Below are 26,856 nucleotides of genomic sequence, written 5' to 3'. Positions count from 1 at the left end.
GAGGGATAACTTATCCCTATGCTGTGACTACCATAAAAAGGTGTTAGGAGAATATGCATTTTACCTGTGAATTTCCAACCATTAGTTAATTCAAAGTACAAGATGAATTTTCTTTTCAACAACAGCTTATCTCACCAACTCTTCATTTGTAAAAAATTCCTAGTATTGCTCAGACTAGAACATGACCCCAATCTCAAGGTATGAAGAAACCAGATCAGTCAGCAATGCTCTTTTAAATGCAATGTACTGTAGATTACATCTGGATTCATTACAATCAGCTCATTGAGTCCAAGCAGAAGTGAACCACGGATTCCTTTGAAAACTGATATGCTTCTTTAATTTCAATAGCTCTTAGCTTCACACTTCCTAAATTCATAGAACCAAATCTTCACCTGGTGTAAGCCGTTGGTTTCAATGGAATTACAACAATTTATGCCATGAGGCTATGTCTACACTACATTCAACTCTTGGAAGTGGAATGCACATGAGCAAGATTGAAAATGCAAACAAAGTGCAGCACAACCTTTTAGATCAGATGATGAAGAGGTGCCGTGTAGTGCTGCTACTGACAGTGGAATGTAGCCAGAACAAGGGTTCCACAGTTGTATGCGTAATTTATGCAAGACTGGCTTCACACATAGTCTGAATATGCCAAAGCCCTCTACATGGAGAATAGTTTCAATAGTGATGCGGAAGGAAATCTGCTCATTCTGAATCAGCAACCCTCTTTTTTTATCTGTGCAGCAGATGGCAGTCTTTTAAATAGACAAACTGTTGCATGCACTTTTGGATGAATCCATTTACAATCATTTCCAGACGGGTTGCTTTTTTCACCCCAATAGTTCAACTTTGATCCTCCAGTGATACACATTGCTGAACACAAGTGGGGATTTAAGAACATCTACATCAAGACTGTCTGCCACAGCATATTCTGCCTAGTTCTCCACTCACACTTAAAGCTAACTTCACTTTTCCTACTTACATGCATTCCATTTTTTTCAGCTCACATTTAATATTGCATTAACATTCCTATTTTGCAAAGTAGAGATGTCAACAGATTGTAAAAGCATTTTGGGTATCTTCTGGAGGAAGTGATAGATATGCATACATGTATTTTCACCACCAGAAAGCCGTCCTGTAGTAACAACTGTCAATACCAGTCTTCATTACATGGTGTTTGGATCAGTGATCTAGAAGGAAACATTTTATACCTTATTACCAACCACCTGAGCTGCCATCCTCCCAGCTTCATCTGTACAACTCCTACTTCATTAAAAAATATAAATGAAATTGTTCGAAGTGTGTTGTTGGTGAATCAAAACATTTGAAGTATATCTACACTAAAGGGTCTTGTCGACAAAACTCACAGAGCGTCCACGCACAAAGTGCCTTCTGTTGACATACAGTCAACAGAACTTGGCAGTTTTGTCGATAGCCTTCTCCCTCTCCCCCATGAAGCAGAACACCTTTCTCGACAGAGTCTGTTGACAAAAAAGCTGTCTGGACACTCCAGAGGGCCCTCTGTCGATGGGGCTTCTGGATCACCAGGCAGCCCTGTTTGCTGTGCTTCCAATTGGCCATTCTGTCAAGAGAACAGCCTGGCAGTCCAGCCGTTCTCTGTCAATAAAGCAGATTGACAGAGAGATCCACTTTCACCTGTGACTGTGATCAGATGACAGAGGTTTTGTCAGAAGATATCTTCCGACAGTAACACTGTAGCATAGACATAGCCTTAGTGTGGAAGGGTTTGATTCTGCAAACACGTGTGTCAACATTCAAGCTCACTTATGTTCCATTTTTATAAGTAATATCAAGCTTTACTAACTGTAGCATTTTGTCAAAGGAAGCAACAGGTCTTAATGAGTCCCACAAAACAAGATAAATTTCTAGATCTCACGCAACCCATGTGTACACAAACTTTCCAATCACAATGTATAAAATGAACCGATTTCTATTTTTTTTGCCTTCCAGAAATAAAGGATGAGTGAGCCCCCTATACAAGAATGAATTTCCCTCAGTTTTACCTCTCAGCTGAAACCAAATAAGCAAAAATTCAACTCGAATTAGTTGAATGAAGTTAGAAGCAACTGAAAAAGGAGAGTACAATGGCAACAGTTTTCTACCTTACTCAAAATGCACCATCTCTGGATAAATGGACGCAACAGTTAAAGTGAACCTAGGTAATCTATGTATAATACTATTCACTTGAGTATGTTGAAGTGAAGTCATTGCACTGTGGCATGCTATACCCTTCCAAAAAGGCCTCTTTGAGGAGTACTTCTGGTGCTCTAATCTCCTTCTCAGAGGTAAAGCTCTTTAGAAAAGGTACGTGAGATTGCAGCAGTGCTCTGACCATGAGCAAACAATAGTGACTTTAGCAAAAACAGTGCACCCCCCCACCATTTGATAACCATGCCCTATGAAGAATCTCCATTTCACATACATCTGATTACTGAAAGTGACAGCATTTGAACACATTTTAATTCACACACTGAAAGAGTCTCCCACTCTCAGATTTTTTAGTCCACACAGCTGACGTTAGAGCACAGCGACAAATCTTTATAGCATGTATCAGCTGAAATCCTTAAAGGGGGGCTGTTTTATGCTGTCTTTGAAGTCATTATGATTTTTTTCATGAAATCACTGTGCTTTCACAGGAACATGTTCAGTTTTATTCTACAGTGCTTGAGCTGATTGCTTACCTGGCTGCTTCCTATGTACTTGCCATTCAGTCATGACTTCCCTGATGTACCTGGAAGGAAGGATGGAATCGGTCCCATGGATCATGAATATCTTGTTGATTTGCAGCTTTTTGATGAACAGTTCTTCCCAAGGGAGCATGTAGTGAGAAATTACTGCAGCCAGCATAAGAAGGCGATACCAGCAGTCAAAGGGTGCGATTTTGCACATGGCCTTGGTCCCACTGCATTTCCACTGATCATGCTAGTGGGATGACATGTCTGAATGCAAGCCACATTACCCACAAATACACTCCCCTGGAACAGAAGATAAATGAGCAGCAGGTACTTCAGCAGAATCAAATTATTCAGTGTCATGTTGAAACCACTTCTGCTGTGCAGAATAGAAATTGCAATATTGCAGACTGTTGGGGAAAGCTACACAGGAGTCTGGGGTCAAATCCACCCCTCATACAAGCCCATTGGTGCTAAAGGAGTTAAGATAGAGGTTAATTTGGTCTTTGTATGATGATATTAGTATTGTAATATGAATTATAATATTCATATTGCCATATTAAGTCATTAGTCTAATAACTGGGGATGGGGACTGAGACACATAAGCATGGAAAACATTTTGAAGTGTAAGACTTTGGTAATCTCATTATAGTGGATTGTGAAGGAACTCACCAGCATCAAAGACTGGGATAATTAGGCCCCACCCAACACCACTGTAGTTTGTTTACTTTGGGCTGGTGTGAAATCATAGAATCTTAGGGCTGAAAGGGACCTTAGAAGGTCATCTAGTCCAGCCCACTGCCTGAAGCCGGATCAACCCTAACTAACTAGGGGTAGAAACAAAACTAGGCCTGACTCTACAGGCACATGAATAAATGCAGTCAATGGAAAACTGGACAATGACATGCAATACGAATGAAGTTCCTGGGAAATCTATTAATAATGCCCTAAATTAGTTGAAATGAATGTAAGAGCACAGACAATACAACTTGATTTCCATTTATTTTTGTAAGTTTCTCTTTCTTCACAATCTGGATGTGCCCCCATTATAATGATGGGAACTACACAAGAACCAGTTTAGTTAGCTTAATGGGAATTAATTGTACCTAGCAGGTTCTACAAAACAATTTATTCCTGAGACTCCATATCCTTGTAACTTCTGTATTTATTCATATTAGCACATAGTGAGTGCAGAACAGTCCCATTTGGATTTACTGGCACTCGTGAAAATGACTGTACAAGGAGAATCAAGCCCACTGTTTTTTCCCTTTCTTACTGCAGCTTGTTCTAAAAATGGAAAGTTAGAAACTGAGGATGATTTTCTTTCAAGGGAGCTTGCTTTATACTGTGGAAAAATGGCTGATCTTTGCAGAGAAGAAGCAGGAATGCGGGTCAAGGTTGTAATCCCTCCAGGACCTGGGATAAGCATTTTACCTCTCTATCACCTCAGTAAAATATCCGGGGGTGGGGGGATGATACAACCCACTTCACAAAAGTGGCTCGAGAACATACTTACTAGCACCTCTTGAGAACATTGAGTTTCTCAGCTGGAGGACAGTACACCACAGAAGTGCAAAATACATTTGCTAGAGGTAATTGTAGTCCAGATTCAGTTTTCTAGGCTACTGACAACTGCTCCTATGTTAGTATACTGAGTACTTATCTTATTTTCTAAGTCAAAGAGTCAAACAGGAACATTTTGACCAAGGAAACAAAATAAGATGTTTCAGACTGACTAAATAGCAGCTCTCATTATTTAAAATATGTGGAACAGAATATTTCACTATTCTACTTTCTTACAAGAGAACTTGATATGTCATTATGTAACATCACGGCTGTATCATGACATGATAAAAGGAAAAAAAAGTACAGAAATGAAATTTATTTTCCAAATGAAATTTCAAAATGAAGAACTATTAATTTCAAGGTTTTTGCCATACACAAGAATTCTTGTATAGTAACAGAGAGGAAGCCGTGCTAGTCTATACACTATCAAAACAAAAAGCAGTCAAGTAACACTTTAAAGACTAGCAAAATAGTTTATTAGGTGAGCTTTCGTAGGACAGACCCACTTCTTCAGACCATAGCCAGACCAGAACAGACTCAATATTTAAGGCACAGAGAACCAAAAACAGTAAGCAAGGAGGACAAATCAGTAAAAGATAATCAAGGTGAGCAAATCAGAGAGTGGAGGGGTCAGGGGGGAAGGTCAAGAATTAGACTGAGCCAAGTATGCAGACGAGCCCCTATAGTGACTCAGAAAGTTACCATCACGATTTAAACTATGTGTTAATGTGCCGAATTTGAATATAAAAGCCAGCTCAGCTGTTTCCCTTTCCAGAACAGTGTGATAATTCTTCTTCAGTAACACACATACCTTTAATGGGCACAAAACAGACATCAAAACACTCCAGATCCACAAACCAGTTAGTCAACATTTTAATGGCATGGGGCATTCTGTCAATGACCTAAAGGTATGTGTGTTACTGAAGAAGAATTATCGCACTGTTCTGGAAACGGAAATGGCTGAGCTGGCTTTTATATTCAAATTCATCACATTAACACATGGTTTAAATCGTGATGGGAACTTTCTGAGTCACGATAGGGGCTTGTCTGCATACTTGGCTCAATCTAATTCTTGACCTTCCCCCCCTCCCCTCCACTCTGTGATTTGCTCACCTTGATTATCTTTTTCTGATTTGTCCTCCTTGCTTACTGTTTTTGGTTCTCTGTGCCTTAAATATTGAGTCTGTTCTGGTCTGGCTGTGGTCTGAAGAAGTGGGTCTGTCCCATGAAAGCTCACCTAATCAATTATTTTGCTAGTCTTTAAAGTGCTACTTGACTGCTTTTTGTTTTTACGAGAATTCTTGGCAGTCAACTGTTTTGGGGGGGCAAAAGAATCTGAAATACCATTTTCTAATGGAAAACTGTTTCAGCAAAAAAAAGTTTTCTAACCCACTCTAATTGTTATACATCCAGCCAAAATTCAGCTCTTCACAGAACTCCTAGCTCACTTTGTCACAGAAACAACAGATGAGAATGGGATTTCTTTCAGAAATGGGCCACAAAAGGGTAAAGCTGCTCTACAGCAGGTGAAAATAGACCTGCCAAGTGTCACTGATTTACAATATTCAACAAACAGCAAGACAGCAAAGTTGCTTTTTTCCCCTCAGTTTCCATCCCCATTCTACTTTGCTCTCTTTAAAGAAATTAATCCTTTTGATCAGGAAAGTTTTGTATAGCCTCTCAGAGAGAGGAAAATATTAACAAAGCAAGAGCCCTCTGAAACTCTGCCTACAGAAGGGGAGGAGGAGTTAATGCCTATATTTGTTTGTGTAGCCACATAGCTACCCTTCTGAGACTAAATTAAATCTAGTTTGGGGCAATTTATAAACCCAGCTGTAAGTTGCTCTGATTAAATCTATTTAGACTAAATAAACAGAACACTCAGATTGCCAAAAGCCTGAAATAAGAAAGATACTAAGTGTAGAAGAACATTACTTTACAGAACACTGTTACTGTTGTTTTATATTAACTAAGAGCATTTTTCCTCTTCTTTGAAGACAGGTTTATTTTTCTCACAGGCCCCAGCTCTGATTAACACTGACTAAACTGTAGCAAGAATCCAGTTTAGTTTATCTGAATTAAATCAAGTTTCTTTGAGGAAAAATAGAATAACACAAACATGCCTCACACTCCCTTTTTTCAAAATCACCAACCAGGGCAAAGGTTCTAAGTTACTTACAAGCATGAAATTTTATCTACCACCTGGCTGTCACTGATACCAACCCTTTGAGAAAGCGGCTTGCCTTATCACTGACCCATCCAGTGTTCCTTTCTCCCTTTCCAGGAAGTGTTCATTATGAAATTCATTCCACCTGCATAAAACCTGAGGCTAAAGGCCCTAAGCAGGTGGAATGCAGAGGAGTGGGGAGCTGAGATCCACTATGCCATCCCCAGGTCAGCAAGCAAGGTAGCTGCACTGCCCCTCCCACTAACAGAACCTACTGTTGCCTACAAACTGCAGTAGCAATCATAGCCCCTTCAGCCTATCTGCGCAGGGTTTAGAGGCCACAGGATTTGTGTTAATGTGCACCCTACAGCCCTCCCTTAGCCTGGCACAGCTCTCCCATGTATGGCTATCCGTGCTAGCCCAGACCCTTGCGCAACAGCCCTGCACAAGCGTTCTTCTTGCAGTATCCCCATATATCCCTTCTTCAAGGTTTAAATGTACTGAAGGATTTCTGCTGCCCCTCTGTACCGCAGGTGAATTTTGTAAAGAAGCAGGAGCTGTATATCTTCCAAGCCAAAACCCAGCAACACTTGGCCTGCATGAACAATGAGTTGTTTACCATCACATTCCTCCTTCCTTCAAAACCTCACTATAGAATTACTGGCTGCTGTACACCATAGACAGCCATCCAATTTCTAGCGAGGACTATGTGGGAAGATTCTTCAGAGTCCCCAAACCTTGATAAGCTATTTTCTCCAGGAACTGGCATACAATTTATTCCTACAGAAAGTTTGTAATGTTTCAGAAGAAGAACAAAAATGTAAGTTTAGGTCAGACATTAGAAAAAATTTCCTGTCAGGGTGGTTAAGTGCTGGAATAAATTGCCTAGGGTAGTTGTGGAATCTCCATTAATTGAGATAGTTAAGAACAAATTGGATAAATATGTAACAGGGATGATATAGATGGTGATTGGTCCTGCCATGAGGGCGGAGGACTGCACTTGATGACCTCATAAGGTCCCTTCCAGTTCTAGTATTCTATGAAAATCACTGGGTGTCCAGACACAGTCATCTGTTATATGGGTCATGTGTTGCAGTGCATATGCAAAACCAAATAGTATTGTGACTGCAGGAGTGCAAACTCGTTACAGTAAACTCTTTCATATCCAGCATTCCATTACCTGGCACTCTCAAGCAACCAGCATTTTAACCATAAATAAATTTTAGTTACATTTTTCATAAGTACACTATAGTGAAAGTAAATACAAATAAGTACAGCATTACAGTATACATTTACAGTGCATAAAACTACTGTTGTTGGTAAATAAAGTCCTCTACATATATTTTTGTTCGTTTCTTAATATCTAATCTTGTTTTTCTTTAGTCTTATGCGCTGCTAGGTATACCTCTCTATTATCCAGAATATTTGAATATCAGGCAGCCTCCTGGTCCCAGGGCAGACAGATATGAAAGAATTTACTGTGTAATATTTTCCCAAATATTTCATAGAACAGACCTTGCTTCTTTTATTTAGTTAGCACTCTCAATTCAAATAAAATACTAACATACACAGAAAAACACCAAAGTAGGTCACAAGTACTTAATAAAGCTGGAATATATTATATTTGAACTACCAATGTTTAAACTGAACTCTGAGACTGAGGAGTTGACACATTTTTAATTTTAAAGGTTGATAGGATCAATCATTTTAAATCGATTTGTCTTTTGTTTTAGAATTTAACAGTTCTAAGAAGTTAAATAAGAAAACTTGGTATGCCTTAATTTTCATGCAATATAGAAAGTAGAAATGATGTGCATGATTTATGGTGGCATTTAAAGATACTGAAGGCCGAATGACAATTTAAGTAGCAGAACCAAGCAGAACCTTCTCCAATTCATTGTATTTCCTTAAAGTCTGATCTGGTGTCCATTGAAATCAATGGGTGGACTGCAAATAACTTCATTTAACATTGGATCAGGATCTTGTTATATATAATACTATCACAAGAACACTCTAACCGCCCACAGTAATTGAGAAGAGAACACCATCTAACAGATAAGAGCCCTGGACTAGGAGCCAGGAGATCTACGTTCTGTTCCTTGCTTTGCAACTGATGTGCCGCTTGGGCAATTCACTTAATTTCTCTCTATCTGTTTCTTCCTATCCTTTGTCTGTCTGGTCTATTTAGATTGTAAGAGGCAAGGGTTGTCTCACTATATGTTTGTGGAAAACCTACCGTTAGGGCCCTTAAGTGCTATTGTATGACAAATAATAGCACTGCAGTATGAACAAAGTAAAGTCAATGTTCAAATCAAGTTGCTACATGTTATTAACTCTTAATAATGAAATGGATCCTGTTTTGGAGGATCAAAGTTGAACTTTTTGGGTCAAAAAAGCAACCCATCTGGAAATGATCATAAATGGATTCATCCAAAAGTGCGTGCAACACTCTATTTAAAAGACTGCCATCTGCTGCACAGATAAAAAAGAGGGTTGCTGATTCTGAATGTGCAGGTTTCCTTCCGCATCAATATTGAAACTATTCTCCATGTAGAGGGCTTTGGAGTGTTCAGACTATGCGTGAACCATATTCTTGACCACAGGCATAAAGTATGCATACAACTGTGGAACCCTCGTCCTGGCTACATTCCATCTTCAGTAGCAACACTACACTACCTCTTCTGATCAAAAAGGTTGTGCTGTGTTGCTGTGTACTACTAAAAAGTTGCCAAGCTTCACCCCAGAGGTGGCCATATTTTAATTATTGGTGAAGTAGTTCCTATGTATATAATTTTTAGATCTGTGTATGAGACAGTTTGGACTGTGAGGATGTGCATGAATAATGGCATCACACATCTCTACCAGCCACATTACATGTACAGTTCTCTTGGAAATCTAACTGGGTTTGTTGCTTTCACTTGGTGAAATGCCATTATGGCAGTGTTAATGCTGTTGGACGTGATTTTATGCTCCAGCAAATGCCTGCCTTGGGCAGAAAATGCAGCTAAATTCATATTTTGAAACGTTTAATTTCATTAAAGTTGTTAGTTTTAGTGGATCTTTGTATTATTCATAAAGGATCTGTCCTGTATCCCATAAAAGAGAGAGGTTTTCCATTGACTTCCCTGGGTTTTGGAAATAGGTCTTATGTCATGGTTCATCATTATGCAATTTTACAAGGTTGAAGTGATAAAGCAAGTGTAAGTATCAAAAGGGTAACCGTGCAAAAATAATGAGGAGTTCTGGCACACCTTGAAGACAACCAGATTTATCTGACCATAAGCTTTTGTGGGTAAAAACCACTTCCTCTAGCAAAGCAGTTTTTACCCATGAAAGCTTATCTCCAAATAAATCTGTTTGTCTTTAAGATGCTATAAGACTTTTCCTTGTTATTGCAAGTACAGTTTTTATTACTGCTTCTTGTATAAGAAACCATGCTGGAATTCCCTTTCAGACCATTGAAATAGTCATACTGAATCAGTCTCAAGCCCCATGTAATTCCATGCACTCTTTCTGATGGTGGCCAAAACCAGATGCTTCAGAGGAAGGTAAAAGAGAAGTAAAGTAGGCACATACAGAACAATGTGCCCCTCTCTGCCTAGATTCTACTAGTTAGCATTGGCTTAAGCCTTCAGTCACTCCCCCATCTTCATAATCACAGCTTTGTGCCCTGGAAAATATTTTCCATGTGTTTGTTTTTGATGTTTAACACCAGTAAGAGGTCAAGTCATTTTGCTGAATCTTTAATTCTATACCCATTCCTGTAGGTGCAGGAACTAGGTGATTGGGAATGCTGCCGCAGTCCCATGATTTAGCCAAGACTGCAGGGCTAGCCCTATGACTAAGTCCCAGTGGTCAGGATGCTGATCTTTTGGGGATAGGTAGGGGTGCACAGGGATAAGGGAGGCTGGCTTTCAGCATCCCCACCACTGAAAGTGTTTCTGTGCCTCTTTCTGTTCCAGATTTTTGTCTGTGTGTCCATAAACCAGTTGCTGAAGAGTTCATAAGGTCCTGATTTGAGAACCTGAATTCTAAGCTCCCAAACAGAGTCAGTTAAATAAAGTCTAGACCTTAGTCCAACTAGCCACCAGGAGCCTGAGATAGGCTTTAGAGAGCTGTGAGGTGTCCAGACGATATGGGCACCATGGTCTTGACCACTGGCAAAAAGTGCACAAGGACAGCTGTGGAAACCCTGTTGACCTGGCTACATTCCATCTTCACTAGTAACACCACACTGCATTCTTCGTCTTCTGAACTGAAAGGTGGTAAAGTGTTGCTGTGCACTGCAAAAAAGTGGGCAAATTTTAATTATCGGTTAAATGGTTGCTATGTATATAATTTGTGTCTACCACCTCCCTCTCTAATCTACTTTCTCCCCTCCTCACATTCTTCTTTCTGTTTATATAGGCCAATCCCAAAGAGGAGAGACTCCTTAATTACACACTGCCAGTTTGGGGTGTGAGCTCCCAGCTGTCCTTGAAATAGGTTGTATATTCCCTAACCATGAGTTTTTGACCCTCTGAATGTTTGCATTAGAATGCTCCCACCCAAGAACAAGGATGCTTTTTAGGTCAATTTATCTTAAGTTTAATGTTGCTTGCATCAGCAGATAGCTGTTGAATTGTGATTTCATAAGAGGTGATGGTTCCAGCAGCAGGACGTGGGAGAGAAGAATTTTCACTGTAGCAAGAGAGTGATCTGAAGCATTCATGTATCATATTGAATATGACCATTGCTGTTCTGAAATGCTAAAGGGAATTATTACATTAGTTAATGTAAGAAAAGGCATTGAAGAGCCTCAGGTACAGCACTTTGTTGAACTAATAAGGAACAGGCACAATTCTGGTATCCCACTCGCTCTTTGTGCCCCTTTACTGCCAGGATTTCCCTTTGGCCCAGATGGTCCCATTACACCAGGAGGTCCCAAGTTCCCCTTTTCACCCTTACTGCCTGGCTCACCCTTTTCTCACTGGTGTCCATTCAGCTCAGGAATACCCTCAATTCCCACGTCTCCTTTGCTGCCTTTTTCCCTTTTTATTCCAGTTTCCCCCTTCTTCCCCCCTCTCTCCATTCTCCCTTGGCTCCCCACAATGCCCCTTTTCCTCCAGGTCTCCCTTTTCTTACTTTTACTTCCCTACATTCAGGCTGGCTTTGGCAAAGGAATGTTTCAAAACTTGTCCATGTGCTCATCAAACATTCACTAGCTGTGTCTACACGTGCACGCTACTTCGAAGTAGTGGCACTAACTTCGAAATAGCGCCCGTCGCGGCTACACACATCGGGCGCTATTTCGAAGTTAACTTCGACGTTAGGCGGTGAGACGTCGAAGTCGCTAACCTCATGAGGGGATCGGAATAGCGCCCTACTTCGACGTTCAACGTCGAAGTAGGGACCGTGTAGACGACCCGCGTCCCGCAACGTCGAAATTGCCGGGTCTTCCATGGCGGCCATCAGCTGGGGGGTTGAGAGACGCTCTCTCTCCAGCCCCTGCAGGGCTCTATGGTCACCATGGGCAGCAGCCCTTAGCCCAGGGCTTCTGGCTGCTGCTGCGGCAGCTGGGGATCCATGCTGCAGGCACAGGGTCTGCAACCAGTTGTCGGCTCTGTGTATCTTGTGTTGTTTAGTGCAACTGTGTCTGGGAGGGGCCCTCTAAGGGAGCGGCTTGCTGTTGAGTCCGCCCTGTGACCCTGTCTGCAGCTGTGCCTAGCACCCTTATTTCGATGTGTGCTACTTTGGCGTGTAGACGTACCCTCGCAGCGCCTATTTCGATGTGGTGCTGCGCAACGTCGAAGTTGAACATCGACGTTGCCAGCCCTGGAGGACGTGTAGACGTTATTCATCGAAATAGCCTATTTCGATGTTGGCTTCACGTGTAGACGTAGCCACTGAGTTACAGGACTTTTCTGACTATCTGAAGATACAGGGCAGCCAAACACCATCTACAGAAGTATTTTTCCTCTAAATCATTTGAGTTAATCGTTCCATCAACTGCAGTGTTGTCAAACAGCAGATTAATATATTTTTCTCTGTGTAGCATAGGAAAAAATTAATTAGATTAGGCAATCATCTGATTTTATTCTTTGCTCTTCCAAAGATATTCAATTCTTGCAAATACAACAATAATTTGATGAACAGAGAAATTCACACTGACTGAGTGATGATAATAAAATCTCTAAGTCAACCTTTTATGACAGACACTATCAGGTATAAAGCATCACATAATACTGGTTTGACAGCAAACATTTTTAAATCTATGAATGTGATTTGAAGAAACCTACTACTTGCAATTGTATCTGATTAATCTCTGAGTCAGATCCTTCAAAACTTAAGTAAAATTTGAAACTCCAACTAACTTCAATATTGACTGCCATGGATATTTTGACTTGTAACTGCTGCAAGATTTGGCCTTATCTGAATTAAACTAATACATTGAGTTTCTTTGTATAATTTTAATGATTTGATGATCTAGCATGGGTCTGAAGTGTAAATGAAATCTCTTCGAGATCTGTATTTTCCTAAATGCATTTGTGTAAGATTTCCTTATATGATCATGAAAATAAGGCATTCCCCATAGAAAAATTTTGTACTTTCATGGGCTTTTTGCTAAATTTAATCAGTATACTTAACATATAAATATTTAGATAGAAAGATTATTATGTCTATTTCAGTAAAGCGACAATTTCTTTCTCCTTCACCATTTTCCCTCCATACCCTACTGATTATCAAAGTCAAAGCAAAGTTTTGTTTCTTAGTAGTGTGCATATCCTCACATATTTATATGAGGGTCTCAAAAATATCATCTGGATACAAAAGAAACCCCGTAAATGTGCTGTCATCTTCAGCACTGACATAGATCCCATTCCAATCCCGTGCAACCTCCAACCACACCTGATCCCCTGCATTTAATTTCAAAACAATCAGGAAAGATGCCTGATCTATCTCTTGACCATAAAGCGTTTCACGGGTTTTGACTATCTTCTTGTTTTGTGCCACAAGGCTGATTCGAGCAGGTCGCCCTCTGATCGTCATGTGATATGCAAAGACATACGCTCCAGGAATGCTGCAGTTGAACTTGCCCGTGGAAGGACTATAATCTTCCTGCTCATTGTACAAAATCTTGTCAAATTTAACAGGGACGTTAGGTGGAGGAAAAGACTTTGACAAGCCAACGCTGAAAGCCGATCTGCGGACTTTTGAGTTATCACCCTTAGAGCCTTTGATGCCCCTGGCGCCTTTTTTTCCACTCGCACCTCGTGCCCCTTTACTGCCAGGATTTCCCTTGGGCCCAGCCGGTCCCATCACACCAGGTGGTCCCAAGTCCCCCTTTTCACCCTTACTGCCTGGCTCACCCTTTTCCCCCTGGGGTCCATTCAGCCCAGGAATACCCTCAATTCCCATGTCTCCTTTGATGCCTTTTTCCCCCTTTATTCCTGCTTCACCCTTTTCCCCCCTCTCTCCTCTCTCTCCTGGCTCTCCACAATGCCCCTTTTCCCCCAGGTCTCCCTTTTCCCCTTTATCTCCATTTTCCCCATCTTGCCCCTGCAAGCCCATATCTCCCTTGTCTCCCTTCTCTCCCTTGGTCCCATTCTCACAAGTGTCCCCCTTCACTCCTTTCTGTCCCTTCATTCCAGGAAAGCCAGAATTTCCTTTATCTCCTTTGACACCAGCTTCACCTGTTTCAAAAAAAAGATAGGAATAAAGAGTCACAAGCAAGAATAAATACCCCAAACCACACAGCATGACTAGCCTTGGGAGAGCCACTGTGATAGGGAGGGGCTAGCAGAAGCAGGTGTAAGTGCCAAGCACTTGGGGTTAGAAAGTAACGTCTAGGTTCCATTTGCAATATTTTGCTTCTGCTTCCCTCTGTTGCAGGATAGGTGAATGGGGGGACTAATGTGTCTGGTGAGTGAGGGGGAGGTGGATTTGGGGAGGAGAGTCATTGTGGGCAGGTGGGATTAAGACTGCTGGGCTGGATTAGGTGGGAACAAGTAGAACTGAGGCAAGAGGAGGAAGATGTTGAGAGGAGAAGTTAGAAAAGACAAGATGGAGGAGCAAGAGACTAAGGAGGCTGGGGAAGGGAAATAGAAAACAAGAGAGAATAGGAATAAAAGGTAAAGGCAGAGAGATCTGGGAATGTGAAGAAGATGCAAAGTAGGGAGGAAGTCCGTTTGATGGAAAAGAGAGAAGTGATGACATGAAAAACAGAGCCCAGGGACATGGACAGAAAGAGAAAGTGGAATCAAAGAAGGCAGAAACAGTAAGACATTTTATATGTTTACCATAAAGCTAAGAGATGACATACAATTAAAAACACTAAATCCCCAGCATGAAAAGCAATTGATAGCTACCTGTATTCTATCCAGGGCAGGACTCTCTAGGGCCATCTATATAGTGGTGTGATCTGGCCTTAAAAGCTATCTTAACCAAGGAAAGGTTGCCCCAGTGTCATCCTCTGGTGGCACAGAGCCAGGGCAGCAGCTCCTTCACCACACACTTTCCTGGCTGTCAAGGCAGCAAGGAAAAAAGACTATGGCCACAGGGCAACAAGGAAATCAGCTGGTCACAAGAACTTCATGCAATACTGATCCTTTGCTTGCACTCCAAAATTCTTCTAATGCAACACAGGGAGAACATGCTGCATAGAGCAGCAGCAGCAGGAGGAGACCAGAGGAACAGTTTTGTATCACATTTTTGCCCACCTCCCTGTGCATTAGACTGCATTAGAGGATCTGACTGGTCTCTGATGGGGATTTTTTCCCCCACTCTCTCCATATGCCTAAGAGTATCACTGCCAGGTCTGAATTTTCTCTCTTTCTCATGAAGTTACTTGTTGCTGAACAATAACTTTTCTTGTCTGCAGAATGCATCAGCCTGCAATAAATCCCATCTCCAATACATTCCCCTGGGGGAATGTCCCCTACAGGGACACATGCGCGTGCACAAACTCTGTGCTACCCACCCCCCTCCAAAATGTATTCATTTGGTTTCTTGCTCAAAGATATTGCCTGTGTGGTTTGCATCTGTCAGTTGGGCCCTGTTACTGTTGTTCACTAGGACTGACTATAGCTTACAGCATCTGTACGCTTAAAAAGAAATGATTGAAACTACACTATACGTAGACAGGTAGGTAGACAGATAACACAATAAGTATGTAGACTAAATACTGAAGTCCACATTCAGTTTTTATTCTCACGCAGTTCCCACTGACCATAATGAGTTTTTCCTGAATGTGGACTGAATAAATACTAAATAGTGGATTGCCGACTAGGAAAAAAAAGAGATTAAATGTTATAAAACCAATTAAAGAGGAAGAAAGATCAATGTTCTTGAGCACTTGGGGCAGCCTTACATACCTTGTTCTCCAGGTTTGCCTGGATACCCCGGAATTCCATTTGTTCCTTGGTCACCATGTTCTCCTTTATCTCCTAAGACATTATTACCATTAATATGTTCCTATGGATATTATTTGTGACAAAACATTCTTTGTGTGTGTGTGACTCTCTCTCCTGGAGTAAAAATGAACTTTAAAAATAACAGTCCTAACAAAGGTCCTTGTGGACCCTTAACTGTAAACTCCAAAATACCAGCACATATCAAACTACCCATCGGCCGTGTCTACACTACAAAAATAACTTCGAAGGTGCTTATTTCAAAGCACAGCTTCGAAGTGACAGGCTTCCAAGTTGAGCATCTAGACACACCATACTTGGAAGTTGAACCGCGAAGCAGGGCACTACTCCATTCCCAGGAATGGAGTAAGGACTTTGAAATTGGGCTCCCTATGTCAAAGTTAACTTTGAAGTAAGGGAAAACATGTGTAGACTCTCTGCTGGCTACTTCGCAGTATCTCCTAACTTTTAACTTCGAAGTTAGTTCCTTGTGTGGATGCACCCATCATGTTGCACTTCCATAATTACGCAGTTCATCTCAGTGGATAAGAAATAATTGTATACAATCAGTAATGTCTGGGAAAAGGATTTACTGTCCTTTAGTGGCCCAATAGAGAAGCTGCTAGCCACTAGACCAGCACTGTCATTTTAGTTTGACATCCTAGAAAGTGTTGGTCTGGAGGGGACAGCATTACAGAGGGCATCAGCTGAATCACACTTTGATGTCACTTTTTTCCCCAGAAATAATGTTCAGGTGCATTCTGTACTTATTGAAAACAGATCAACATCATTAGCTTTAGCAAAGTATAATGCACAGAAATGCTGTGTAAGCAACCCCTTATAGCTCTGCCAAAACAATCCAGTCCTCATGCACTATTCCACTACACTAAACCGTTTGGACAGAAACAGGCAATTGAGCTGATTTGCATCCAGCATATAGTAGTTTAGTGACATGAAAAATGAGAGCTTTGAGATGACCACCACACTCACTGTCACTTGATTTCTGAATGCAGGTTTCCAGGGCAAGTAAAACCAATAACCACAAAGGCAAACCTCTTGATCAGAGGACAGCTTAGAAAAGGATGTACAACCTGCCTGGTTACCCATGGTTATTGGAAATATTCCAAATGGGTCCTGGCTTGACTTTTTTCCTTTCTTTTGTATTGCACACAACTCTATAAGTTTGTTTTGTGTACACCAACCCATCTCTGGGGCAAGTGGTTATTCAAGTTCAGGTGCCTAGTGTTTAATGATACTGAAAATCACACAGTTGCAAACAGAGCAGCATTGCTTTAAGTAACAGCTAGTCCAGTCCCCTGAACTCAAAGCAGGATCTACTTTTTTAAAGAAATTTAAATGTTTTCTCCATGGGCAAGAAACTGCTGAACCATACTTAGAATGATACATGAGAGTGAGTGACCACTGAGGATCTAGTCCAAAGAATATTAAAGTAAATGGGTGTCTGTGCATGAAGTTACAGCTCATGAACATAATTCCAGTCTCTTGCTTCTAAGCCCACCTGTTGTTCTCATGATGATATTTACTCCATGTGGGCAGGACCACTGATGGGGGAGGGATGGCAAAGAGGGCACCCGCCCCAGGGTCCAGTCTTTAAAAGAGGCCTGGAGCTCCAGATGCCACCACTGCTACTTTGTTGGCAGCCGGAGATCCAGGTCCCTTTGAAATGACACAGCTGCACTGCTGCACTGTTATATGTGGCTCTGGGAAGAAAGCACAGCACCACCGACTGCCTCTGGCCCTGCCACTTATGCCCTTGGCCCCGCCTCTTCCAGGGGCATGGAGCCAGGTCCCTGCCCACCTTGCCATGGGGCTTGCAGTGGCTGTTGGCTCCCATTGCATGTGGGCCTGATCCAAAGCCCAGTGAAATAAACTGAAATACTCCCATTGATTTCAATGAGCTTTAAATCAAGTTTTTGTGAATATCTATTTTTATTTAATCTAAATACACTGCTGTGAGCTACTGGTTTACTGTACTACAGGCCGTAGAATTTACAAGGTGTTAATTTGTACCAACACATTTCAACTGCTTTGGGAAATGATTTCTCCAACAATTTTCCTTTACTGGACTGAAAAATACATGAAATAGAAGGGAATCACGCGTGGTTTTCAAATCAGCTATTGTTCCTCACCCTTGTCTCCTTTGGAGCCCTTTGGACCTTGAAGCCCAGGAATTCCTGGTAGACCTGGAGGACCAACATCTCCTGGTTCTCCTTTAGGACCTGGAAAATGAGCATTTGAAAATTCAGCAAGCGATGGAACTCTATCTTCATAGTGACTGAAAAGCATGAGATGTGTCTGTCCGTGGGGTTCCACACGAGCGTGACAAGGACTAAAGTGATCAACATGGAGTAAAGGGCACTCAGCCTGAATACAGTAAACTCATTCATATCCAGCATTCTATCAGCCAGCACTCTCAGATAACTGGCATTTTAACCATAAGTAAATTTTATGTATGTTTTCCATCAGTACAGTATAGTGAAAGCAAATACAAATAAATACAGCAAAAACAGTGTACATTTACACTGACCAGTACTATTGCGGTTGGTAAATAAAATACGCTGAATACATTTTTGTTTGTTTCTCAATATCTAATCTCGTTTTTCTCTAGTGTTATGCATTGCTTGGTACAGCTCTCTATTATCCAGAATATTTGAATATCCACCAACCTCCCAGTGCTGGAGCAGCTGGATATGAAGTAGTTTACTGTATCAGGAACCTTCTCCCAGACAGTCAATCGTATTTGACAGTAGAACAATCCCCTAAGAGTCTCACTGCTGCAAAATGAAATAGCGGACTGTACACATCATGAGAGAAAATAGAGTATTGGATGGTGGAGAGATTGGGTAGCCTGTCAGGTTTTATCTTTTTTTTAATTTCTATGATCTAAAGCAGTGTTTCTTAAGCTTTTTGAGACCACACAACACCAAACAACAATTTTATGCAGAACACCTATGAACATTTTCTTCAAAACAAATATTGTTGTCAGACCAAAAAAAAAAACCCCAAACAGCAACATATACAGCAAAACAAAATGAAGTAATTTAATTAGGCATCATAGCAATGATGAAGTAACATTGTATCTGGTTTTAATAACAAAATAGATACAATCAGTGTATTTTTCCAAACACTCACACCACATCTGCGAATTGTTCATGGATAATCAGTGTTCCGCAGAATACAGTTTAAGAAACAAGGCTCTAAAATGTCTGGCAAACCAGGAAAATAGGGAAAATTAAAACGGTGGAGGAAGGTTCAAACTTTTTAGGGGTGATCTGTCCTTCTTCAAATGGCTTCTTTTTCTCCTTTCAAATCTCAAGTGTAACTCCATTATAATGTAGTAAAGGTGATGTATGCTAAAATAGTCTCTTGTCTTAGTGTGCTTTTTCTATTAACTATCTGTTCTCATTTGTAGCTACCCTCAGTGCAGGGAACTTGTTTTCTTCTGTGGTGCCAGCTGATCTATTAACTGCTGAAAAAAATAGCAATATAACAATCATGCCCTCGTCTCTATGATATCACATATGCAATGTAATAGACAATTTCCTGGGATTTCTCTAATACATGGGGAGAAACAGGCAAGGGGAGATGAAGTATTATCCAGGAGACTGTGGCTACGTCTACACGTGCACCCAACTTCGAAATAGCTTATTTCGATGTTGCGAGATCGAAATAGGCTATTTCGATGAATAACGTCTACACGTCCTCCAGGGCTGGCAACGTCGATGTTCAACTTCGACGTTGCTCAGCCCAACATCGAAATAGGCACAGCGAGGGAACGTCTACACGCCAAAGTAGCACACATCGAAATAAGGGAGCCAGGCACAGCTGCAGACAGGGTCACGGGGCGGACTCAACAGCAAGTCGCTCCCTTAAAGGGCCCCTCCCAGACACACTTTCATTAAACAGTGCAAGATACACAGAGCCAACAACTAGTTGCAGACCCTGTATATGCAGCACGGACCCCCAGCTGCAGCAGCAGCAGCCAGAAGCCCTGGGCTAAGGGCTGCTGCCCACGGTGACCACAGAGCCCCGCAAGGGCTGGAGAGAGAGTATCTCTCAACCCCCCAGCTGATGGCCGCCATGGAGGACCCCGCTATTTCGATGTTGCGGGACGCAGATCGTCTACACGTCCCTACTTCGATGTTGAACGTCGAAGTAGGGCGCTATTCCCATCCCCTCATGGGGTTAGCGACTTCGACGTCTCGCCGCCTAACGTCGATTTCAACTTCGAAATAGCGCCCAACACGTGTAGACGTGACGGGCGCTATTTCGAAGTTACTGCCGCTACTTCGAAGTAGCGTGCACGTGTAGACGCAGCTTGTGTGTTACAGTAACTCTGATTGTCCTTAATTTTAAGGAACCCTGAGGCCTCTTATGGCCTCTACATGCAGAACATTGACTCTGATGGAGTTCCACCTACGAGGGACTTAAAAATTTGGCCCTTAAGTTAGCATTGCTTTAGCAGAACAAAAGTTCTTACCAGTACAGGAAGAGAGGGCACAACAGCTAAGGGGAGGGCTCTTGACTTCCCCCAACCTGACCCCCCCCCATGTGACTCAATCCTGCCCCCACACAGGACTTCCTCATTTTTCCTCTCCCCTTCACTCTCCATCTTCCAATACCAGGGGAAGGTGTGAGAGGGTTCAGGGTGGTACAGCAGCTGAAGGAGCAGCTAGCAGTTCTCCTTTCCCTACCGCCCCTCCCAGCGTGGAAAAGGACAGAACTCCCAGAGAACTGTCACTTCTCTGTGTCAAGAAGCAAAACACTGGCAATTCCTGCAGCTGCTGTCGCACTCTCAGCCCCATCCTTCAGATCCCAGCCCTGTACACAGAGACACAGCAGCTAGTGGAAGGGCTGGGGATGGCCAGCAGGGAGTCCTTACAGCACACCAAAAAAACAACTTGCCATTACAATGTACTGGACCATACCGGCCTACTTGTGCCATTGGTTTAAATGTAGCATTTAAAAATAATTAGATTTTTATTTGCTATTATATATTATAAGAATCCATTTTGCCCAGTCCTCAGTTGATGTAACCACTATAGCAGGAGGTTCTGAGCTGCAAGATCATTTACTCCGGAGTTAATAAAACTAGAGAATCATTCCCACTTTCTTCTTGGTTCATATGCTACAGCTGCCACTTCCTCTTTTGAAATGAATAATGATAATAATTGCTTTCCCCTACCTGGTAGTCCACGTTCTCCTGGTTCCCCTTTCAGACCTGACCCAGGGGTACAGCAATCACAACAATTAAAAAAGAAATCAGCTGTGTCAAGGGTAAAGTTTTCAAAAGGAAAGAGCGTGGTGGCCGTTCTGAAGGCCGGGTTCAGCGTGGATAATTCCACTGGCATTTCACTTGTTTCCGATATTTCTGTGAACGGATTTTCGTCAGTGGGTGGCTCAATGGATGCGTCAAAGCCATCAGTGACCTCCATCTCCGGAGACTTTATCTTACTAAACTTGACAGGCAGGGTAGCTTTCGCCTCCGTGCGTACAGCAGCAGCAATAAGTACAATGAAGGTGACTCTGTGCCAAGGTAAACGCCACATTTTTGTAGCTGTAAGAAAAGATTAATGAAATAATAAAGCATTGCAGCAGCTTTCTTGTATTAGCAATTTCCCTGTAAGGTTCATTTGTTTTGTATTCATTGTTGCTTTCCCTGCATTTCTGACTGTTAGCCTTTTCTTAAAAATCCAAGAGAAACAGCTTGACATATAAACAACAAAAAGCAAAAGAGCAAAAGTAAAATTTGTGTCCGTTAGGCAGGTTTCTTGTTAATTAAAAAGAGCTCACAGCACTGATCTTGTCAGTTGATCTGTAAGGAGAGGCTCCTTCAGCTGTACAGAGCCCCACTGATTTCAGTCAGGGCCCTACACAGCTACATGGTGCCTCTGCATAGCCCAACTTATCATAATGGTGTTAAGTGACATGTGGAAAGTAAAAGTTAAGAGTTCCTGTTTTGCAACCCTGCATTATAATAAGTAGACACGTTTCTGTTGCAAATGACACAAAAAGACAGCACTGCTAGCTGGCCAGCTCTTGGCAACAGTTATAACAATCTCAGAGATTTCAAGAGGGACACACTGGGAGAATGTAGGCTTTGTCCTAAGGCAAGAGTTATCTTAGTAGCACATGAAGAAAGCATAAACGCCACAAACAAAGTCCTGTCAGAGGGCCTGTTGGATGCTATGCCATCGTTAATTTGAAAAGAGAGTTTAGTGAAGGTTTTTCCAACTCATTATTCTTCTGCTTGGCACCCTAACAGAAGCCAATAGAACACAAAGAGATATCAGTAATTTGAAATGAGTAAAACCAATTCTTTCTGCCTGAAATCTAGAATGGTCACACTAACACAGCTAATTCTGTTTCAAAAGATTTGGCCAGAATGAGATTTTCTATATTGAAAACCAGGAATATTGTCTGTGACTAGCAAAAAGGCCTTCTAAGCGTGACCATAGCTAAGCTAACCAACTCTGCCAATGTTTGGGGTCTCTCACAGAATCCCAGGTCCTAATTTCAAGAGATGGCATAAGAATTTGGGGGAAGCTTAAGTATGTTTTCTTGCCCTCATTGTGCCTAAAACCCGATAATGGAATGTCCTGCCCTAGCTTTTGCTGGAGCAAGAAGGAGTTGACATTAATGGTTTCAGGGCAAGAAACTGAAGTCTGTCAAGTATTTCATTACAGCTGGAGATAGTTGAGCCCCAGCTCTCTGCCAAGGAAAGAGAGAAATGCAAGCAAGCAGTAGGTAGGGGAGATGCAAGAGGAGAAGAAATACAGGGAAAAGCTCATGTGAATCTGAAGTTATGACTTACCCCTAAAATGCTGAATCTCCTACATGAGTAAATACACTTCACTCAACTCCAGTGGCAATTTTTTGGTTGTTTATTCTGAATAAGTTTATTAAAGCCGCTGCCTTCATGTGGGTTGTGGTGTCTCTGTGGGTTGCTTGATAAAACAGTCTTCTGATAACCAAGATGGGAAAGGCTGTTTTATCCAGCAGATGAAGAAGGAAGCAGACACTCTGAACTCTGTTTTTGCATTAGCTGAGCACTTAGGACCAATTCTCTTCTCAGAGGTTGCAATGTGGGTTATATGAGTGTATGTGAGAGCAGAAATTGCCCTTTGGCTTGTCTGCAGAAGATAAATCCACATATTTACAAAGCATTCATGAGTGCTCCTTTCCTCCAGACATCCAGTATGATTCTGCAAAACACAATTACTTAAGTAGGACTATTGATTTCAGCAGAGACCGTTCCAGTAATTCACTTGGATTTCTGTGGGACTCTCCTCGTCATGGAGGGTTTTCAAGGTCTACTCCCTAAACACATATTCAAGTGGGGCAAACAATGGGCCTGAGCCCCAAGTTTCTCTGCAGCTTTTCCAAGATCTAATAACACCAGTGTTTCTTATAAAGCTCAAGAAATATCTGATGTGAAGGATGGGTGATCAAGACTATTCAGGGAAGCTCCAAGAATACGGAAAAGACAGATTCTGAAGTGTGTGATGTACTGACAGGATTACAAAGATTTTAATAATGACTTCAGAGTCAAGCACAATTACCTGCTTTGAAAGCCTTTGCTCTAAATAAGTGGAAACAATATTATACCCTAAGTCTTCCAAAGATTCTGAAGTGAATGTTTCGAAGAAGGTAGGATTTTCCAATTACACGCTTTGTCTTGGTCTAAATTTTCATCTGGTTCCCTTATTTTACATACAGCCAATGGCTTAAGCAAAGAAGGAGAGCCCAAATAAGGTTGCAAACATCTTCATAGAGAAGATCACATTTCAAAAGCAAGGTGGCCTTGTGCACTCCCTCTTTCCTTCCTTTTCCTGATTGTGTCTGCCAACTATGGATGCTGTTTCAGGATACAAATGTATCCCAAAAGAGCAACTCCATGGATGAAAATCAAGCTCAAAATAGCAGTGCTATTTTGAGCACGGTATTCCAGTTTCGGTACCCCTTGTCACGTGAGGGATAGCAGAAACTTCATAACAGCTGCTTATTTTGAGCTTTGGTGTGGCATTGCACAAATTGCATAAGTTATGTCGAGTTATGGCTATGGTGTAGCCATAGCCCAAGTGTATAACAATGTAATGTCAACCACAGCAGTTTTTATGCTGAAGCTAACACGAAGGAAGTGTTTTCATCATTTTTGCTGTCATCAGTATAAAAAGCAGTTCTGGCTACAGATATTTCTTATGAATACAAAATTCATTTTCAACCAAATTTTCCATGGAAAATTATATTTTTCAGCTGTTTGAAAGCTGAATACTTTAGCTGAAAACCAAAATATTTCAATATGAAAATGCTGTGTGGGAATTGTAATTCAGTTGTCTCATGCTCCCCTTCTCTTCTATAGGCCTTGCTGCCCTTTGGCTACAACGTCTATGATTCGCCCCCAACGTTCCCCTCTGAGGAAGGGAGGCACTGAATCATGGGAGTACCTGTCCAAAGCGCATCATAGGTCCTATGGTTTAACTGGAAAATCTAGCTCATAAAGAACAATGGAGACATGAGACAGCTGAACATAAGTTGAAGTAAAGAGTGGCAAAAGCATCTCCAAATATTGGTGTTCAGATGGACTCTCCATTATGAGGTGTTTGACCAAAAAATCCACACAAAGCAGACACTTTTTATGAAAAAAATTCATTTGCTCAAAAACCCGATTTTCCACGTAGGCAGAGCATTTTCAACCAGGCCTCCTGATGAGGTTGACAGGCTGTCTCACCCTTCCCTTTGTTTTCTTAACCTAGCTGCAAGTCAGGAAAAGAGCCAGCATCATGTATACAGTTAACATCTCTCAGACCACGTGGCATCTGATAACCGTCATTCAGGAATTACTGGCCTACATGAGGCAATTCATGCCTAAACTCTAAACAAATTACATTTTAATACTATACTAAGGGCAAGAAAGAGACTTTGGGTCTCACTCTAAGAAGAAGTGTAGTGTGCCAGGAGTAACCAAGGAAGGAATTGTGAATCAGACTCTTTTTCTTCATTGGTTCCCATTTGTTCCAGAAGGGCAGTAATCTGATTTCGGTGGGCTGCTTGGTGTATTGGCAAGTAGGCATCACAGCCATTCCCTGCTCAGCCTGCCTAGCTGATCTGATGAAGGATCATGAGACACTAACAATTTACTCCTGTGTGTCGCCTTCAGAAGTTTAGTTGGGAAGAACTCTCACTCCATCCTTACTTCCTTGCTGTCTAAAAAAGAAAAAAATTCTAGACAATAAAATGTTCAGAATGTTCATTTGGAACAGTGAGTAAAATTCATGTTGTCCAATCACGTAGCAAGGTTAGCATACATACCCTGAAGGGAGGTCACTGTGATGTGTCTGACCTCCTCCAACAAGGTACCCCACAACTCACTTAACTTCAGTACAACTTGGGGGTCACTCTTCACTTTATAGAAGGGGCATTACAGATCCCAGCCCATAGTTACCATTTCAAAACTTGCTCTGATCATCCCAGTGGAAATAGCCTAGAACTTCAGAGCGTAAGTGACACTTAGTGCCCATCTAGTCACAATGTGGTATGTGGCTTTGTGCCAAGAAGCTGACAATAATACTTTTACCTCAAAGCAGCAGGTTCAGCATTAGCCAAGAACTGAACAGAGGGCGACTGTTTCTAAGATGTCAGCAACAAGTTAATGCAAGATGTGAAAGGTCATCAGCCACTTCCTTTTTCAGGATATCCTGGCTACTTTATACTCCAAATGACTCAGAACAATCCATGGCTTTGTACAGAGCATTGTAACTCAGGCAATTAGTAAAGTAATGGCTTGTGGGTTCATTAGAGCAGAACGTCAATTTAAACACTTGGCAGGATGCTTTAGAAAACCCATAACCTACAAATGCTACAAACCTGCAACCAGAACAGCAGGACAATAGCATTTACACTGTCTGATTATTCCTGGGAGCTAGCAAGCAGAACAGTACGGCAGAATCTGAATTGTCAGCTCATTTCTGTGCACATCATAGGAACATCATAAATAAAAACATGCAAAATTGTTTCTGTAGGGTCTAGCTTCATCCTGCAAAAGTGAAGAAATGCCATGTCACTTGCTGATAGTCCATCTCTTAGGTATAAGTCTGGGAACAAAAATACTACAAAGTGCATAAAGCACAAAACGTTTCTCTTAATTTTTAATTCCCTGACTTTTTTCCAAGTTAGACATTGGACAACTTTTAATGTGGTTATTATAATGAGAAAAGAATACTCTATTAGTAAGGTAATATATAAATAAAAACACTTAACATGAAATTCTGGCCCCAAAAAACCAATGGCAAAGCTCCCTTTGATTTCAGTGGTACAGATTTTCGCCCCCTAGACTGTCAGAAGGCATGTAAACTTCACTCTTCAGGGCAAAGCCAACTGAGCTCTTGGACATTAGGAAGAAACTGTAACTTGGGTTTTTCCCATTAAGTGTCTAAAGCAATTTCCTGCAGCTTTCTCTGAAGCAGCTGGATCTGTCCACTGTTGGAGACAGAGTACATGGCCAGCTAGACCATCATGCTGATCCACTAGGGCAGTTTCTGCTTTCCCATAAAATGTCAGGAGTGGTGGTGTTTTACTTTTTACTTCTGATTTTAAAAGCTGAATGGTGTGAAGTATATTTAATTCATTGCCAAAATACCTTAATTATGCCAGGTTGCCAGATTTTAACCTAATAATTAGCTTCAGAAAAATTGAAATTTTTCAAATCAAAATCATTTGAAAGTTTGATGGCCACCAAACACAGAGATATGGTACCTTTAAGTAGCCAAACTCAAATTAATGGGTTTACATGATAACATATAAAAAGAACATAAATGAAATAAATTACCTGGATGCTTGGAGCTTGTGTATGTTTCAGCTAGTGATGAATTTTAAAGTCCAAGCTTTATATCCTTGAAAATAGGGCTGATAACTAGATGGTTGAACACCTGTGCTTTAGTGGGCAAACGTGGTGCTAAAATAAAGACTTTGATATTTGTAAATACATTTTAATAAAGGTAAAATTGTTCATTTCTCATTA

The 26,856-nt window shown here is 41.4% G+C and overlaps 1 protein-coding gene across 1 annotated transcript in view; it reads right to left on the bottom strand.

Moving 5' to 3' along the window:
* Nucleotides 1–12,493: 12,493 nt before the first annotated feature.
* Nucleotides 12,494–26,856, bottom strand: part of OTOL1 (otolin 1) — a 29,173-nt gene continuing 14,810 nt past the window's right edge. The window contains exons 4-7 of the mRNA XM_075004178.1: nt 21,022–21,393; nt 17,966–18,055; nt 15,780–15,851; nt 12,494–14,099 (exon numbers count right to left, since the gene is read on the bottom strand). Of these exons, the coding sequence (XP_074860279.1) occupies nt 13,201–14,099; nt 15,780–15,851; nt 17,966–18,055; nt 21,022–21,393 (1,433 nt within the window). The 3' untranslated portion in view covers nt 12,494–13,200. The remainder of the gene's footprint in view (nt 14,100–15,779; nt 15,852–17,965; nt 18,056–21,021; nt 21,394–26,856) is intronic.

Source organism: Carettochelys insculpta, chromosome 10 (assembly GCF_033958435.1).
Source record: "Carettochelys insculpta isolate YL-2023 chromosome 10, ASM3395843v1, whole genome shotgun sequence".
Lineage (NCBI taxonomy): Eukaryota > Metazoa > Chordata > Testudines > Carettochelyidae > Carettochelys > Carettochelys insculpta.
This window is presented reverse-complemented; position numbering and strand designations above follow the sequence as displayed.